General features: G+C 47.5%; 1 protein-coding gene across 7 annotated transcripts in view; it reads right to left on the reverse strand.

The window, feature by feature from the left end:
* LLGL2 (LLGL scribble cell polarity complex component 2) overlaps positions 1 to 13,334 on the reverse strand; it is a 2,451,001-nt gene that overhangs the window by 109,539 nt on the left and 2,328,128 nt on the right. For 5 of the 7 annotated variants that reach the window (XM_044084955.1, XM_044084956.1, XM_044084957.1 and 2 more), the window contains exon 24: positions 11,223 to 11,264. The exons of the other annotated variants lie outside the window; for them this stretch is intronic. In XM_044084955.1, the coding sequence (XP_043940890.1) occupies positions 11,223 to 11,264 (42 nt within the window). The remainder of the gene's footprint in view (positions 1 to 11,222; positions 11,265 to 13,334) is intronic. 7 annotated transcript variants of the gene reach the window in all.

Below are 13,334 nucleotides of genomic sequence, written 5' to 3' on the forward strand. Positions count from 1 at the left end.
GAGAGGAAGATCCTGAAAGGACCATTGAGTTGACAATAGCCACTGAAGAATCCTCATGTGCAATCTTGCCAGAGGAACTAAAAGAACCGTGGCAGACATTGAGCCTAAAACTTGTAGAACCATCCTGGCTGGGGCTTTGGATCTCGAGATCAGAGCTTGAACTTGCTGCTGTAAAGTTTCGTTCCTTTCGGCAGGAAGAAAGGCAAGCATCAATCTTGAGTCTATCTCTGCTCCTATGAACTTTATGCGTTGAGAGGGCAGCAAGACAGACTTTGACCAATTGAATGTAATCCCCAGGGTAACACCCAGGGAGATGGTGGCTTTGAGGTTGTCCATTAGTAGATGCCTGGTGGTGGCAGTCAGGAGCCAGTCGTCCAGATAGGGAAACACTTGGAATCCAAGACTTCTTAGGTGAGCCGTCACTACTGCCAAACACTTGGTGAACACCCTGGGGGCTGTGGTGAGACCAAAGGGCAGAGCGCAAAATTGGTAATGACTGACTCCCAGGCTGAAGCGCAGATACCTCCTGGACGCCTGATGTATCGGTATGTGATAATAGGCGTCCTTGAGGTCTATGGAGCACATCCAAACATCCTTCTCCAACAATGGGAGAATGGATTGTAACGTGACCATTCGAATTTGGATTTCGTGACGGATTGGTTCAGTCTGCTGAGATCCAATATTGGTCTCAGGTCCCCTGTCTTTTGGCACTAAAAGAACCTGGAGTAATTTCCTGATCCGATCTGGTCTGTGGGGACCGGATGGATGACTCCTTTTCTAGCAGCTTTAAAGCTTCTGCGGCTGCCATTTCCCTTTGACTGGGTGGTGGGTCCGGGATTCTTTTGGACGGTGGGGGCGAGTATGTGAATGGGATGGTGTAACCTCCGGCAATGATCGAAGCACCCATCTGTCCTGAGTGATTGACTCCCAGGCTTTTAGGTGCTTGGCAAAGCGACACCCGACTGGCTCGAGCAGCACAGCCGGGCAATCCCTCATGACGTGTGGGAGGCTGAAGAGCCACGAAAGGACTCGCGGTCTCCAGAATTGCGGGGCCCTCTGCCTCCTCTGGGACGGCGTCTCCCTGAAAAATTTCCCCGTCCTCTGCCTCTGGAAGGGGAATCTTCCTGCTGTTGGGAGAAAAACTTACGGGATTTGAACCACATTTTCCCCTCCTTTAGCCTTGGGGTAAGGCCGAAGGGAGTGGAATAACGGCACCTCGGCAGATAAAGTTTTTCCCTCTTGCTCACAGCGGGTAAGGGTGTCTTTAACCTTGGGTCCAAACAAGGAGGACCCATCAAAGGGAGCGTCGGCGAAGGAAGACTTGAAGGCCTCCGCAAACTGACACAAGCGGAGCCAGGCTTGTCTCCGTGAGCCACGCCTGTGCCTGCCGCTCTACCGCCCCTTGGCCGCATAGGAAATGAGCCTCATGGACGAGTTAGAAATTGGCGTAAGGATAGCCAACTGAGAGCTAACCGACTGGGCTAGCTGCTCAGGTAGGTTACCGAGAGGGAATCTGACAACTCCTTGACCAGATCCCTCTGAAGCCTGGTAAAATGTGCCAAATAATTCAGAGACCTTAAGGTAAAGGCCGCTGAAGTCAGGGTGCGCTTCCCGTACCTGTCCATACTCCTAGACTCCTTATTAGGAGGATGGATGGACGTTGAAGCCTCTGCCACGTCCTGTTGTGTAGCAGATGCCACCACCATGGCATCTACAGCCACGCCTTTAGTGAGGAACTCCTTCTCGGGGAGCAGACAAAAATTTATTTGGACGAAGGGACTGGTTCCACGGTATCTGGATGTTCCCACCTTGACAAACTAAATCCAGAAGCTCGTCGAGGCGGAGACACCCAGGAGGCGGAGGGCTGAGCCCCAAAGGCCTTGAGGAGCACTGACTCATCAGCAGAGGGGGGTTTGGATATCCAGCCGCCTCGTTGTTTGAGGATCTCTAAGATGTCTGCAAAGGAGACATCATCCGAGGACGACTTCGGGGACCCCTCTGCATCATCAAGATCAGTGTCTGATGTAATAGACTCAGGGGAGTCCACGTGCTTCCTCTTGCACGATCTCTTCCTTGGGGGTTCCTCCTCCGAAGAACCCTCAGGAGGAGGGGAACCCCCAATGGGGGTAACCTCAGGCCCCGGGGCTCCGCTGACTATGGACAGGGGAACTGCCAAAGACCCAGTCTCCACACCCAGGGAAGGTGCCGGTAAAGCCGGAGAGATGGCCGAAGAGGACTTGGCCAAGGCACTCCTCATGGCTCTGAAAGCCGGACCCCCAGAATCCTGGGAGTGTCCGGTCCCCGGAGCCGTGATAGCCGACGGAAGTCCCGCAGCCGAAGCACCGAGGGGGAGGCTCGGAACCGAAAGCATAGGTCCCGAAACATCACCCCCGGGTCCAGCCGAAGAAGTCCGCGTACCAAACCCGGACCCGAAGGCCCGGGTTGGAGTAAGGGTCGGAGCCGACCCTGAGATCTCCACCGGCTCCAACAGCACCTGCTCCGACGGAGCCGAAGCAGTCGGAGGAGGAATGGCAATGGGGTGGGCCAGGTCTTGGCTCCGAAGCCAACTGGGTCGGAACCGAAACAAATTTTTGGAAGACTGGGGACTGGAACAGTCTTTGGAGCACCCTGTCTATATCAGAATCTGACATCCTCGAGACCGAGAGGAAACAGAGCGGGTTGAGACGGCCTCTCCAACGGCCCCAAAGGACTAGGGGACCGGCTCGAGGTGAGTCAATGACTATCGGCGCCGAAGGAATACACACAGCAGATTCCATCGGTGCGAGGTGGACTTGGCGCCGAGGAGGAAGTGTCTGGCGGGCGACCCTTGTCGGCTCCGAGACCAGTGGAGCCGGCGAAGGTGACTCGCCTCTCGATGCCCCAGCCATCGGCTCGAAGCCAGAGGAGTCGAGACTGGTGGCATCGAGGCAGACCGTTCCATCCTCAGCTCCGAAGTCCTTGGAGCCAAGGAGAGCCTGCCTATGTCTCTTGGCGGTCGGATCCGACGGACTGGTCGGAACCGGCGCCCTTTCTTTTAGCCGGAGAAGGAGAGGATGCCAAGGCTTCTTCAAAAGAAGGTTTAATTAACCCCTTAAGAATTAATTTATTTTTCCTCTCCTGGAGGACCCTTGAGGAAAAAGCGTGACACACGCTGCATGACTCCTGTAAGTGTTTTGCACCTAGACAATACACACAGAGCGAGTGATCGTCTGTGATGGACATTTTAAAACTGCATTTGGTGCATTTTTAAAGCCGAAGGCCTAGGATTTTGAGACATAATGGAAAGTGATTTTGACACACACAAAACAAAATACAACTGACTTTCCGATAACACTTCCTAATAATAGGTTCAAATAACAAGGGTATTTTGAAACCCTGTAAGTTTTTAAAGAAGGTTGACTGACCTGGAAGGCCCTAGAATGAAGGAGGCCTACCAAACACAACCCAATCACACAACAAGTCTTAACCAACTCCAAACACACACAAAGAGAATAATAGTGAACAATAGCTGTTAAAACAGCTTTTTTGTGAATAGAACACGAAATTCCTGACAGAAAAAGATAGTAGAATTACTACTTAGCTCAGCCAGCTCGAGACCACGTCTTCGCAGATTAGCGGCAAACGAGATCTGGGGGACTGGTAGTGGTGCATCCTGGGATATAGTAAGCTCAGCCAATTAGAGACTTCGCTCTTTGGCATAAGCGTGCCGAGTCGGAGCCGAGGGATCGGCTCCGAACCCATCAGTCAGAATGTAGGCGAGATAGGATCACATAACATCTGATGATCCTTACTAACACATAAATGTATACAGGAATAGCTAAAATTATTCAAATATATTATAATTACATCTGGTAAACAACCCTTGTCTACAGCTCAAGTACAACTACTACCCAACTTCAGACAGACAATATCTGGCATCCACTCACCTTGGTCGGCAACTCCCTTTCCTGTGACCAGAAAAAGAAGTTATGTCCTTACCATAACGTTCCATGTGGAGTGTTCATCTCGCCTTGGTTATTACACATGGGGTTCGGAGCCGATCCTCGGCTCTGTGCCGGCCGACTGCAAGCTCTGCATCGAGAAGAAGCTCGAGGACATCTAATACCCACAATCCCCCTCTGCCTTTACCTCAGATCTAGTTTGCAAGCAAACCAGACATAAAAGCACACACACATGCTAACTATATACATAGATGTACATATATACAAACATACCAAGGGTATGATAGTAACACTAATAATGCAACAGCAGAAGGAGAATACTCCAGACCAGGCACCAAATTGAACGTTCTTCCTAAGAGTGGGAGGGGTGGGAGTGTAATAACAAAGCGAGATGAACACTCCACATGGAGCGTTATGGTAAGGACATAACTTCTTTATGTGAGAGTGTTCAATCTCGCCTTTGTTCTTACACATGGGTAGCGTCCTAGCTCCATGATCCTGAGAAACTCAAGGGAGAACGTTCCTGAGCACAGTGGAACCAAAGGTTGCCCTATCCCTAGAAACCCTGTCCACTTTGTAATGAGAGATAAATGTATGTGGTTTAGCCCAAGTAGCAGCCGCAAATAGTGTCTAGTGGTAAGCGAGCTGTGTGAGCCAAAGATGTAGAAACTGATCTGGTGGAATGTCCTTTGGGTTTGACTGATAATGTTTGATCAGAGGCCTCATAAACATATGTGATACAGTCAGTTAGCCATTTAGAAAGAGTTCGTTTCGTAACTGCAAGACCCTTTCTGCTGTCAGCAAAAGCTACAAATAGTTGATCAGATTTCCTGTGATCTTTTGTTCTATCCAAATAAAATCTGAGTTGTCTATGGACATCCAGTTTGTGCAACATATACTCCAATTTGTTAGAGTGGTTCTTAAAGAAGGTGGGTAATTCAATGGACTGATTAATATTACTAGAAGAGCAAACTTTGGGGAGAAAGGCTGGATTAGTGCGTAGGGATACTCTGTCAGAATGAAATATTAAATAAGGATGTTTGACAGAAAGGGCCTGAAGCTCAGACACTCGTCTAGCAGATGTAATGGCCACTAGAAATAAAGTTTTCCATGACAAAAATTTCAATGTGCAACTTGAGGCTGGTTCAAAGGGTGGCAACATCAATTTAGAGAGTAACAGGTTCAAATTCCACGGTGATGTCGGACTTCTGACTGGTGGTCTGATATGAAAAGAACCTTTTAAAAAAGCTTTACAAAGTCTGTGAGCCATGATAGGCGCACCACATTCCTCTACATGACAGTTAGAAATGGCAGCTAACTGTACTCAAAGTAGCCGGGGAAGCTCCCTCATGAAATAGTTCAGTCAAGAACTCTAAAATCTTGTTTAACGGAGCTATAACAGGGTCCAAATGATGTGACTCCGCCCAAAAGACAAAACGTTTCCACTTACTGGTGTAAGTCTTGGTAGTGGAAACTTTATGAGAAGCCACTAAAATATCTTGAACCGCCGATGTAAGGGGAACCGACCTGGCTAGAAAGGGAAGTGGAGCAGCCAAGCTGCCAGATGGAGAGATTCTAGAGATGGGTGAGGAACTCCTGACGAGTGAGTCAGTAGATCTGGCTCTGGGTCCAGCATCCAAGGTCCCCGAATGCGGTGATGCAATAGAAAAGGGAACCAAATTTGACGAGGCCAGAACGGATCAATGAGGATAATAGTCCTCTGAAGGTTGTTGGCTTTCTGTAGAAACTTTGCAATCAGGGGAAATGGAGGAAAAGCATATAGGAGACCGGGGCCAATCGTGCACCAGCGTCCCTGGGGACTTCCCTGGAGGGTAATAGGGCAAAGTAGCTCCTGCATTTGGCGTTCATTGGAGACGCAAACAGATCGCAGGTAGGCTGGCCCCATTTGCGAAAAATCATTCTCGCAACTGACTGTTTGAGGGACCACTCGTGAGGCAACAGTATTGCCCTGCTCAGCCTGTCGGCTATGACGTTGGATGACCCGGGATGTGCGTTGCGATCAGAAAGCGACCGGTGGACTCCGCCCATTGCCAAATTCTCATGGCCTCTCTGCATAGTTGGTAAGACCTGGTTCCCCCTTGCTTGTTTATGTACCAGACTACGGACATGTTGTCTGTCTGAACTGCAATGGTCCCTGGAGGAAGAAGGGGAGCAAAGTGTTGCAACGCCAAAAACACTGCCCTCAACTCCAGAACATTGATGTGCAGATAGTACTCCAGATTGGTCCATTCGCCTTGGACTGTCTGTCCCTGAAAGATGCCCCCCCACCCTATCAGGGAAGCGTCCGTGGTTATCATCGCTGACGGTGCGGGTAGCACAAATGGTCTTCCGCTGGATAGGTTGCAAGTCTGTAACCACCACATTAGGTGTGATTTGCATGTTTTCGTTATCAATATTTCGTGAGTCAGTGGAAGTTGTTGGAATGACCATTGTGCAAACAGAAGCCATTGTAGCACTCTCATGTGCAGTCTTCCCAATGGTATACAACGAGAGAAGCTGCCATGAGACCCAAGACTTTCAGAACAAGTTTTGCCGGGGACTTTCTGGACGACAGCAGAAGAGAAATGTTGATTTGAAGTGCTACTATTCTTTCTGTAGGAAGTCTTAGAACTAAATGGTGCGTATCTAATTCCGCTCCTATGAATAAGATATGCTGTGATGGCTGTAGTAAAGATTTTTCAAATTTACTGAAATTCCAAGGTGTGTACAAAGTTGTAGGGTGTAATCCCTGGCCTGTATCAGTTGACGCCTGGTGGTGGCAGACAGGAGCCAGTCGTCCAGATACGGAAACACCTGGAATCCTAGGCGCCTCAGATGAGACGCTACCACTGCCATGCATTTGGTGAAGACCCTGGGGCTGTGGTCAGACCAAAGGGCAGGGCTCGAAACTGATAGTGACTGGCTCCCAGCCGGAAGCGCAAATGATCCCTGGACGCCCTGGCCATTTTGATGTGGTAGTATGCGTCCTTCAGATCTATTGAGCACATCCAGTCGCCCTTCTGTAAGAATGGAAGGATCGATTGAAGCGTGACCATTCGGAACTTTTCCTTCTTGACAAAGGTGTTGAGATGGCTTAGGTCCAGAATCGGCCTCCAGTCCCCTGTTTTCTTTGGAACTAAAAAGAACCTTGAGTAAGTTCCGAATCCTATTTGGTCCGCTGGGACTGGTTGGATGACTCTCTTTCCTAGCAGCTTTGAAATTTCTGTAGCTGCTGGCTCGCAGATGGGGTGGTACATCTGGGAGTTTTCTTTTTGGAATGGGGGTGGATAGAAATGGGATTTTGTAACCTCTGGTAACAACGCTTTTTACCCAATTGTCTGAAGAAAGGTTTTGCCAGGCCTGAGGGTATAAAGCTAAGCGACCCCGACTGCCTCCAGAGCAGGACAGTCGGGCCTCCTCTCAGGAGTGCTGAAAAGGTTTGCCAGGAGGTTATCCCTGTCACCTTGGTTTTGGACCCCTCTGCCGCCAGGGCGGCGTCTTCCACCTCTGCCCCCTCTGCCTCTAGAGGGGCATCACCCTGTGTGTTTGGGAAAGATCTTTGGGGTTTTGAAACCACATTTTCCCACCACGTTGCCCTTTGGGGTACGGTCTGGAAGGGTGGAAAACGGACTCCGACAGCAGACAGAGTCTTTCCCTCCTGTTCACACCGGGTAAGGGTCTCCTTTACTTTAGGGCCAAAAAGTGTGGCTCCATCAAATGGGGCGTTAGTAAAGGAAGACTTGAAGGCTTCCAAGAACGAACATAAGCGCATCCAGGATTGCCTACGAAGAGCAATCGCTGAAGCCGCTGCCCTACTCGATCCCTCGGCTGCGTATATCAGCCTCATGGACGAGTTTACAATGGATGTAAGGGTGTTGAGATGTGCTGTAACTTTCTCTGAAACAGCAGCATCTGTAGTACCCTGGAGGGTATCTCCCAACTCTTTGACTAGATCCTCTGTAAGCATGTAAAATGAGTCAAATAGTTCAGGGAACGCATAGAAAGCCGCTGAACTGAAAATGCGCTTCCCGTATCTGTCCATGGTCCTAGAATCTCTGTTAGGCGGATGGACAGATGAGGAAGACTCCGACATCTCCTTTTCGTGGCGCTGTCACCACCATGGCGTCTACTGGAACTCCTTTGGTGAGGTAAGCCTTGTCCTGTGGTGCCGTAATGTACTTATTAGGCTTCCTAGGGACTGGTTCCACCGTGTCAGGTGTCTCCCACGCCTTGAGCAATCAACTCCATTAACTCATCAAGGGCGGAGTGACCCAGGAGGAGGAAAGGCGAGCACCAAATGCCTTCAGCAGAACTGACTCATCCTCAGAAGGGGGGAGGGACTGCCAATCACCTCTCTGCTTAAGGATCTCCAAGATGTCAGAAAAGGAGACATCTTCCGTAGGTGACTTTGGGGACCCTTCTGACTCATCCAAGTCAGTATCGGATGTTAAAGATTCCTGTGGAGAATCTAAGTGTCTCCTCTTACACAATCTTTTCCTAGGGACCTCTTCGGGGGGAACATCCGAAGAAGCCTCCGAGGAAGAGGGGGCACCCTCCAGGGGTGGCTGAGACACCGGTGCTCGACGCTTGGATGTGGCCGTTGGTGCAGAGGAAGATAACGGTCCTTTATGGGGAGGAGAAGCTGTTCCTGCTGATGTGGTTGTCTGGGTAGACAACACCTTCCTCATGAGGTCGAAGGCCCCCGGGTCCCGAGTCGAGGTATCTCCCGGTTCCGAAGAAATGGGAAGAATCCCCGAAACAGGAACCAAAGGCACCGACCCCGAGGACGGAACCGAGTCGATCCGCGCCGAGGCTCCGAGAGGGAGTGTCGGAACCGAAACATCAGTCCGACTCTCGGTCCCGGAACCAAGGATGGATCTTCGGCTCCGAGACTCCAGTACCGGATCAGATGGAGTCGAGGTGAACTGTGCCGACCGAGAAAAAGACGGTTCTGGCACCGAGGGCTCCACAATCATCAGTTCAGCTTCTTCCGGCTCCGAAGACTGGATAGGGCTCGGAGGAGGAACAGATGGAGATAGTGGAAGGCCTTCAAGTCTCGACATCAACTGAGAGGAAACCGAGATAAGCTTGGATAAGGCCGTATTCTCCATCAATTTCTGCACCACACGGTCCACATCGGTGTCGGAGAGGGGCCTGGAAGAACGAGTCGAAGGGATCGAAGACGGAGCCGACCTCAAGAGAGTCGGTGGAGGGAGCTCCGTCACCGGTTCCAAGACTCGAGGCTCGGAAACTGCCAACAGTTGAACACTCGGCCCCGAAGTCTGTGGAACCGGTGATCTAACTTTGCCCGAAGAGCTCGGAGCCGATGACTTGGGCTCCGACGTCTTCAATTCCTTCGAGGATTTGGATGCCTGGTCTGAAGCATCCAGAGCCTCCTGGAAAGAAGGTTTCAATAACCCTCTGTCCATCAGTTTCCTGCGCCTATCTGTCATGACCCTCCCACTAAAAGAGTGACAAATTGAACAGTCCTCTTGTAAGTGGAGAGGGCCAAGGCAGTAGACACAGGAACTGTGGTTGTCAGTGACCGACATTTTTTGGCCACACTGGCAACGTTTAAATCCAGATTTCATTTTCTCAGACATTTTGTAGTAAGAGAAAAAAAGTCAAGTCCAGTAACAGTCAATCCAGAGAAAAAAAGGTCAAATCCGGTAAAAATGTCAGTCCGGTTGTCTAATCCAAGTAGGGGTGGTAGGCCCCGAAAAACTCTATACCAGTTAAAAGAAGTTAAACTAAGTTAACGGTACCGAGAATTTCTCTCTACACACACACCATATACTAAATACACTAACAAGTAATTTTGAACAAGTTCTCCTAAAATTTAGCAAAAAGAAAGTTAAATCTTATCTGAAGATGCTCGAGCTAGCCTCCAACGATGCGAATGCAGCAGCAGCGGCAAACTAGATCTGAGGTAAAGGCAGAGGGGGATTGTGGGTATTAGATGTCCTCGAGCTTCTTCTCGATGCAGAGCTTGCAGTCGGCCGGCACGGAGCCGAGGATCGGCTCCGAACCCCATGTGTAAGAACAAAGGCGAGATTGAACACTCTCACATCATTAAGTCAGGAAATTAAATTCTTCTGTCTAGCTCAACTGATGCTTATGAGGATATCTAGGTCAAAAGACGTTATGATCTCTCTGAACTCAGCTTTAATTAGACTATGTACAGTTCAATGTCCTCTTCAGCATAAACATAAATCATACAGATCAAGACACTAGAAAGGCCCAGATGTTCCCATGTAAAAAGATTACAAGTCTAAAATCCTTTCCCTAAGCTACCAAGAGAGGCATGAAGCTCTACCCATATTCTTGATTGCTTAAATAAGTCTGCAAGGAGAGCTTCAACTTAACTTATCTGCCATTGAGGCCCAAACTCTTCTTGATCTCTTGTGCCTCGAAGACAAACAGCTCCACAAACACCTGAACAAAGAATTTAAATCTTCAACGTATAAACATGCTGGAAAGACATACATATTACCAAACGTTTAACCCACCTTGGGAACAAATTTCACCTCAACATATAACGCAGAGTGGTACCTAGCATCATTCAAAACAAACCCTGATGACTGAATGTGCATTTTAAACGTTTTTGCCCTTCTGGAATTGGGAGGTACATCTTAAGGGAGATTACTGGCAATGTGTAAAAGGTTTGTAAAACTAACTTGCATTGTAATTCTTATGATCTAAAGCTATCAATGTGAGCAGCAAAATACATACCAAACATTTCTAATGGCAATGCATTGCATCTTGTCTGCAGCTTTAAAAAAGTCTTCAGTCCTCACTTTGTGGAATCACAGAGGTATTTCTACAAATTTTTGTCTCCATCCTTACAAACTTTATGTAGACTACATATATGCAATTCTAAACATGCATTCTATGCCTAAAATAATGAAACAAAACACTTTGGAAGAATGCAGCAATTAAAAGGTCAGACAATTAAGGGCAAATTTTTCTTCAGAAAGGCTTCAGAGTAAGCAACAGTAGAGGACAACAGAAGTAATGAGTCACCCTTATGTGGAATTACTCAGCTGTGGGACACTAACATAGCTGAAGTTACTGTAACAAAATCTCTTGAAAATATAAATGATTGTTAACGCGGGGAGGATATCCATGAAAGCCAAGTGCTCTTTTGTGGACTTCCGCTTTAACTAAAGACTTCAAAGTACAACCCCAGTTCTAATATCATCACATACTTAATTTCTTATCACAGCATCAAGGAATGTTAAAATGCACTTGTTTGTCTACCAGAAAATATTGAGAACTTACTGTCGGCTCCCTTCCAGAGTACACTGAATTCCTGGAGGATCACTGTAAAACAGGACAGGACAATAAAGAATGAGAAAAAAATACAGTTTAGGTGATCACTCTGAACTAATTCATCTTTAAGAAAGGTTATCAAGGTAGGTGCCACATACAGGATAGACAGGCTTCAGGTTATCCACTGCAAGGAAAGTTTTGTTCAAGGCAATCCTTAAGAGAAAATTCCACACCCATATTAGTAGTGTCAAGGGCATGCATCAAAGAAATGATCCCCAATCACCATCCACTCTTCCTCACAGAAGACCAGTTACTGAAGAGAAAGTGTATTGAAACACAGGATGTTCAAGGCCTGACCAATTTAGAAAAACCCTTTAGTGAAAACAGGGAAGCACTGTTCCTTCTACAAAAGCTGTTCTCAAACTCCCCATCACAGGAGATGAATGAACCATTATTTTCTTCAAATGTTTTAAACCTGTTTAGGTAGCAGCCTTACTCCAAAAGGCAGAAGAGGCTCAACATTTTCTTCAAATGTGTAACTGTAGAGAGCCTGCACTGTTGGCACAGAGGGATAAAACTCCAACTACAGCCAGGTGACCAAAGGTTGATTAGCAGCTCCGGAGCTAGATGGTACGAGCAGGAAGCACAGCTATACTTAGCATGTCTGTTGTGCCTTTAAGCTCAGGGACACCACTGCGGCTGACTGCCAATGGACGGCAAGGGATGCATGGGGGCCAGGAGCTTCAGCTGAGTTGCACAGAGAAGTGGATGACCTGCCTCAGGGCTCACTATGCCAACCCTTGGGATGGTGTGTGTGTGTGTGTGTGTGTGTGTGTGTGTGAGGGGGTGGAATTAGATTTAAGAACACACACTCATCGGCAGCCTCCGTCTCTTCAAATGTTCCAGATTATAGAGGTGTCTAAGTTAATTTTGGTAGACTCAGTGAATCAGGAGAGGCCCTTGGAGCAGCTAAAAAGTGGGAGGAAAAAAGCTGTAGTTGTACAAATTGCAGCTGATAGACAGATGAAAGAGGAAAAAAAGGAAAGAAGGAAATGAAAACATCTGAACTGTTGCAGCAGTCCCCCATCCCCAGCCACATATGCACACTCTGAATAGAGACTATTTTCTAGCATTGTTTCTCTGTCATTTGGGTTCTCTAGCCAGCAGATATCTAAATCATTTTAGAGCCACGCAGTAGTGTAGATTGGATAACAAAGGGTGCTGGGTGGCCACTGTATTTGTGAAACCCTATTGCACAGAAGAGCCTTTAATCCTCTAGTGAACGTCACATAGTTCTAAGAAGCAAAACAACCTAACAATAATCCCAGGTAATCCCTAGCAAAAATCAAATGCAAAAAAATAGATGGGTTTGGTTAAGAAAGGAATACAAATGCAGCAAAGTAGAATGGAACCATAAAATATAACTGCTAAATCAACTAATGTCACACTGAGACCTTAATCAAAATGTAACACTAACAATTCGGTGGAATAAAAAATAATTTACTACATATTTGATAAAAATATTTAACATTCAAATGAAACTAAGGAAATACAGCTACAGTGATTAAAAACAAAGAAAAGAGACAGTAAATGTGTCTGTATATTTCTCAGAAATATAGCAAGGGAAGCTGGTACCAGATAATACATAGCAAGACTGACTAAAACTATCTTGGTCAGAAGCATTACTGTATAGAAAAGCTGCCTCAGCCCCAAGTCCAACTGCTTGCTTTGTGCAGCTGATCTGTATGTGGACCTGAGAAGTGAAAACATAAGTGGAAACAACAAATCACAAAAATCATAACAGCTGAAATCTGCCAACTTGCTGCTACACTCCCTGCTACTACTACAAAACTTGCCACGATTTCTCAAAGAAGAAAAGTTAAATGTCAGGAGGTTCCCAAGTGAAGAAAAATTTCACTGATGTGTGGCTGGGATGGCTCTCTCTCTCTCTTGTCAGTCTTAACCTACAGGGAAACTTGGTACGCAATTGGAGATTCAAGATTGGCAGCAAGAAAACTGATGTCTGACAGCACGCAGACTTGTAGTTAAAATTAGGATATCCTGGCATAATCAAGGCACAGACAGACTCATGATTAAGTCCCTGGCTTTCTGTCAAATGGT

Source organism: Protopterus annectens, chromosome 10.part0 (genome assembly GCF_019279795.1).
Source record: "Protopterus annectens isolate FY-2018-M chromosome 10.part0, PAN1.0, whole genome shotgun sequence".
Lineage (NCBI taxonomy): Eukaryota > Metazoa > Chordata > Ceratodontiformes > Protopteridae > Protopterus > Protopterus annectens.